The following is a 5824-nucleotide window of genomic DNA, read 5'->3' on the forward strand; positions in this document are numbered from 1 at the left end:
ACTACCTTGCTGAAAGTAAAGTGATGTGTATTTGCTTTTTTAGCAATGATTTACTGTTTTATTTATACTGTGAAGCGGCACTGAAAAACCTCTGGAAGGTTTCTCTCAACAGGCAGTCGCTTCTGTATTCCCCACAGCGTTCAATTGTCCCTGTGATTTACTCTGGGCAACTTACCTTGACCCCCTGAATCAGACCATTCATGAGAAATGTATGTTTTGGGAAGGTCTCATGCAAAACCTGGGGAAGAAATAGAAACACTGTCATTCCCACAGTACTAGTGATGCACAGTGCTCACGGTGCGTGCAGCTTCCACCGCAGAACACCCAGAGCAGCTGCGTCCCTTCCCAGACCACAGGAAGAAAAGACAGGCCGCCAACAATCTATTTATCTGTAACTCCCATGGAAGGTACTTTGGGACTTAAGCTTTACTCGGTAGAGGCCTCAGGTCTCTTAGCACTCTGGGAAGGACTCGGCCCACCCAACTTCAGTCTGGGATCTAAACAGACCACATAGAACCCAGAACGTGCTCTGGGCCCAGACTCTCCGCGTGTTACTGTGCCATCTGGGGGGGGCTGGGGCAGGAGAAGAGGGACTTCCATCATTCCAAAGTGCCTCTCCATTTGGCACCCAGAGCCCAGATGTGCAGGTTAACGCAGCCCCACCGTCTGACCACATTCTGCGGGATGGATCCTGTTCCATGAGCCACGGGCAGTGTATGTCTGAGAGTGGTGCAGTTACCATCAGCTTAGAGAACTGCACCAGCACTGCCTAAGGGTGGCTTTGCCTGGAGACCTTGAAGCCTCTGCTCCTTTCAATCCGTAAGCATGTGTCACTCAAAGATTAAATCCAGATGGAAAGCAACCAGCTACCTCACCAAGTGACATGGTAGCAACACACTAGTGTGACTGCGCTGCTCGTCACGGGGAAGCTCTAACCGGTGCGACAGGGTCTGCGCTCTGCAGCTTCCGATTAAGACACGGCCAGGTCAGCAATGACCCGCCCTACGCACACACGTGCTGGCAGAATGTTACCACGTCTTGGTTTTGTCCTCACCTCTGCGATGCGCCACCTCTGTGCTGCCTTTCAAGATGCCACAACATTTCGTTACCGTCTTACTGGGTTCGAGCCAGAACACACTGACAGGTAAGCATGCGTGTTAGCAGACTCGCATGCCAACAGCCATGCTGCACCCTCACGCTGCTTTAAAGAAGTAATCTTTAATTCCTGGCTCCATGTAAAAATCCAAAACTCTTCCCCTGCACAGCAGAGCAGCTCAGTGACACACCATGTCCGTTTAATTCGGCAATCGCCCCATTTCCGTCGGTTAGGCTATCACTTACCACCAGAGTGGGCGCTGTCAGGAGTCCCCAGGCGAAGAACTCCAGGAAGATCACTATCACCGCGTGGTACACACTGGGCGAACCTATTCCTTGAGGCTAAAACCAGAGATGAGACAGGTGGTTAAAACGTCCAACAACCTACCCTAACCCACCAAATGTGACGCAAACATGGGAATACCCAAGCCAGCTGGCACCGAGTGGAACCCCTTTTTTAACCCTTTGCTGCCAACATCCTGAAGCTTCTTCATCCTCTGCAGAACAGCACGCTCCCGGCTCAGATTAAAAAAAATCAAGCACTCTGGGGAACAAGGATGCTACTGAAAGTGGAAATAGACCCTTCTCCCCAGAGTTAGCTTGAGAAAAATGCTGAAGCCCACGCAATGCTGCGTGGAAACCAAGTTTTCAGAATTTCCAAGCGTGGCAGCATTCACACTTGGCTATCCCAAAGTCTGATATCCTGGTCCATCCGACAGCTTTACAGGACTCCGGCCACCAAAGGCACTGCAGTGCCGAACAGAATTCCGGCAGCTCTGAATAAGGAAAGATGTGACCTGATGCAGAGCAGAAGTGAACCTCGGGAGCAGCACTGAGCTCTTCCCGAACGCCAAGAGCAGGCCTGTTAGGCACTACAAGGTGCCTCAAGTGCAGGAAGAGATCTGGCTACAAGACCTGAAATAAGGAAGTCAGGTTCTTTGGCGATACAGTATGATCACAACTGCCTTCTGAGAAAGAGCATGGGAGGGACAACCTGCTCATCTCGTACTCCGTAACACCACCCTGCCCAACCACACGCCACAGCTCATTGCTTGCAGACTGCGGAAGCGACGCACTGGTTCTCCCCCTGTGAGGCAGCACGAGTAACTCCTCAGAAATCACGTGGGCACTCTCTCAGCTCAGAAGCGCTGCCTTAACATCCTTCCCAGCTCTGTGAGGGTGTTAGCCTTGATTAAAGCCAGTGTTTACACCCAGCAGACAGACACAGGCCGAGGCCTGCAGCTGCCTCTCGAGATGGCTCAGGGGGACCGTACTGATGCGTGTCCATATCTGACGGGAGGGAGTACAGATGACACAGCTGGATGCTTCTCAGAGGCCTCAGTGACAGGACTGGAGGCACACTGACCTACAAGAAATTCTGCTTAAACCTTAAACTCCATCCCCCAGACCTGACCGGACCTTAAACTCCATCCGGAAGATCTCCATCTCCCAGACCTGACCGGACACGGCCCTGAGAAAACAGTTCCAGCTGACCACGGGTCTGAGGAGAGGGTGGGTAGGGAGATCAGAGATATTCAGAGATGCCCCAAATACTACACAACTTGAAGTTTCAGTTAGGCAATACTAGAGTCTTTCTTTCATTACAAGATTTATGCCAGTAATCCCTAGGTTTTCTTTCCAGATTCCAGTATTTCCAACAGAAAAAAAAAAAAGACACCTTTAGAAGCACCACAGGAAACGAGTACAGGCGGCCACACCGCCCATCCACCCTTACTGCCAGAGGGATGGCGATTTTCAAAAGTGCCCCTGTCAGTGTGTAAAAGGTGAGCTACAAAAGCACCTCAGTATTGCGCTGGTTTTCCTCCTTAAGCCCTCTCAGTAAGTCCAGACATGGTTCCACAGTCACTGCTGCTGCTTTTTCACCCCACTCCCCTAAGGACAGAAGTTAACAGCCTGCAGAGGTACAGAAAGAGCTGTGAGCATCTTCGCTTCCCACAGCTGCTTTCCCTTTCCACCCACAACCCTTATTTTAGTTTGGGGTTAAAATGTATCCAGCTCAGCACAAACCCTGCTGTCTACCTCACTCTGACACAGAAACACGGGTTCCTTCTCAGACTCCTGTCCAGTTCCCGGCAGTGACCCCCCAGGAGTTACAGACGGTGAGGTCGGGGCCATGACCTGTCCCTGTCTAACGGCAGCTTCGTTCTGTTCACGCTCCACTGCCGTTGGTCTCTGTGCTGACCTGGGCCGTTGTGGGCAGCATCTCGGAGATGGGAGACGCGGAGCCAGCGGCTGTTCTCAGAGCTGAGCGGCTTTAGGGGCACAAAGGCAGGTGCCATCTGCCAGGGCACCCAGCGTACGCACCCACAGGCTTCCATTACACTGGAGACACAAACACTGGGATCACTAGGGCTACACTGCCTTGCTTCCCTACTGCTAATGCTCACCTATCACAGGTCCTGCTCCTCATTCTTATCTACAAAAAAAAAAAAGTGGTTTAGACTCATTTAGATCACCACCAGCACAACCTCTATAGCTAGTTTTAAAAACCGTTGCAACAATAAAGTCACACAAACACTCCCGAGGTGGAAGAAAGAGGGAAGGCAAAGTGTATGTGGTTACACCACAGTGCATGTATTGTGTGTGCATAAGATGTGTGATTCAGCCCACAAGTACCGGTCTGATGTACCCGCCTACCCCAACCGTACAGCGCAGGTGCTGGGCATTCAGCCCCGTCCTACCCTACAAACGGGCTGAGGTCATTCCACTGTACTACCCTACCTAAGTGCAACTGCATCAGGAGGCTTCAGCTGGAGGTGGCAGGCAAGGAGCCCCCGTGAGCAAGCTGCAACGGAGATGTTCCGATCAGAGTAACAGCAACCGCTCGGCAATCACAGCCAGAGCAGAGAGCGCGGTCGGCAAAACCTGCGGCACATGTAGTGCTGAGTGCTTCTTTAGGTAGAGAGATAAGGTCTTTAACCAACACTTAGTACTGTCAGTCGTGCCAGGGATCAAAAGTGTGTATCCCTGACGACAAGACTACACCCATCAAAGCAACAGACCACGGCTGCTGCTCCTCTGCCGGGAAGGAAGAGACGCCGAAGGACTAAGCTCTAGTTGTCCCCAGCATCGCCCAGGCGTGCACCTCCCAGTTCATTCCACGAGTGTTTGAAAAATGCATAATCTTACATAAGCTGAATTCCAACGTTGTAAAGGAAGGCAAAATTAGTAACAGACTTGAAACCACTGCACTGGTGTTCCTGCCCCTCCCTTGGTGAGTGTGACAACACACAGTGGGAGTACACGCACCATCACAGGGATCACGCACTGTCACAGAGTTTTCTGGGGCACAGTTGCGAAGACAGCACCACAGAAATAGCAGCACGCACGCACCAACACAGCCTCCTGCACCACCCATCACCTAGCCCAGGGGACCCAGCGTACCTGCGGTGGCAGGAAAGCCTCTGCAGAGGCCGGGGGTGCTTTTTCCCTTTTGCCTTGTGTTTTAATTTCCACATCAGAATCAGCAATTAGAAGTGGCAACAAAATAAACTGACAAGTTGCCCACCAGTCAAGGCTTTTCGCCTCTGATGCTGCCTCCCGATGCAGCTCGATGTTGTGCTGGCAAGAGCCGCACAGCGTGCTTTGATGTCAAACAGCTTCAAAATGCACCCATCGGGCTGGAAACCGTACACTTAGATGCTAGATTCGTTACCAGTTTGCCAGCTGGAGACAGTCAAGATGCATAATGTCACACAGCACGCTGGGGAAGCAAAGAAACTCGGGGCTGGGCACGGAAGGCTAATTAAACATTTCAGCAAACTTTAAAAAAATCCAAGCATAAAGTTTCTGTGATCGTTGTAGCGAACACTCTGCCCACCAGACCTCCTAACTTTAAAAATGTATTCCAAATAAATAAATTCTCAAAACATTTATTTGAAGGCAGAAAAGCTCACAAGCTGGTATTTTTGTTATCTAATCACAACCCACACACCTTCATCTCATGTTTACAGCCTGTTTTTCCACAGTTTTGAAAACCACTGGACTTGTGGTTTCAAAACTCGTACAAGTTTGCTCTCTGCTTCTGAGACTGGCAGGAGACACCGGAGGCAGCTGCGTTACATTCTGTCTCCTCCGCTGGCACGAGAAAGGGCAGGCTGAGAGGTAAAGACACTTGGAAGTACACTGCATTTGAATCAGCCGTTACTCCAGAGAGAACTTCTGAAGTACCACGTCTCTCGAGTAACAACATTCGCTCTGCTGCTGTTACTTACTCTCAAATATTTGCATTTAACATTTGTAGGAAGTGATCTCATACATTTCTGCCTTTACAAAGAGCAGGAGAACATGTCCTGCAAAACAGCAACATCCATCACTGGCGTTGGTTCTGCCTCTTGCCACGAAGTACTCCAGACCATTGGCCACCAGCCTGATGAACAACTGTAGTGACCCGGACACCTCCCTCTCTCCATTATGGCTCCAAAAGGCAACCTGAAGGGCCACCAGCGATTTAGCCTGCCACGATGCCCTTTATGGGAAGTAACGATACTGTCTTTAGAAGAGTGCCCATCAAACCCAGGTGGTATTACAGAGTAGAAGAAATCCAGGGGCAATGCGACAGTGGAAGCGGTGCGACTCATCAGTTAAAAACCCCAAGCTCCAACAGCCAAAACACTTACAGTTTCCTTTCTTACTAGAACTTCTGTGTCTAACAGGAAGCAAGAGAGCGGGAAGGAACTGCAGAGCACTTCTTCCGGGCACCCTGTCC

General features: G+C 50.7%; 1 protein-coding gene across 2 annotated transcripts in view; it reads right to left on the minus strand.

Moving 5' to 3' along the window:
- HIAT1 (hippocampus abundant transcript 1) overlaps positions 1–1461 on the minus strand; it is a 6156-nt gene extending 4695 nt beyond the window's left edge. Inside the window, exons 1-2 of one of the 2 annotated variants that reach the window (XM_010146935.1) lie at positions 1342–1461; positions 176–238 (exon numbers count right to left, since the gene is read on the minus strand). In XM_010146935.1, coding sequence (XP_010145237.1) covers positions 176–202 — 27 coding nt within the window. In that variant the 5' untranslated portion in view covers positions 203–238; positions 1342–1461. The remainder of the gene's footprint in view (positions 1–175; positions 239–1341) is intronic. The other variant, XM_010146936.1, reaches the window with a different exon arrangement.
- Between the last annotated feature and the right edge of the window lie 4363 nt (positions 1462–5824).

The sequence above is a fragment of the Eurypyga helias genome, unplaced genomic scaffold, assembly GCF_000690775.1.
Source record: "Eurypyga helias isolate BGI_N326 unplaced genomic scaffold, ASM69077v1 scaffold37732, whole genome shotgun sequence".
Taxonomy (NCBI): Eukaryota; Metazoa; Chordata; class Aves; order Eurypygiformes; family Eurypygidae; genus Eurypyga; species Eurypyga helias.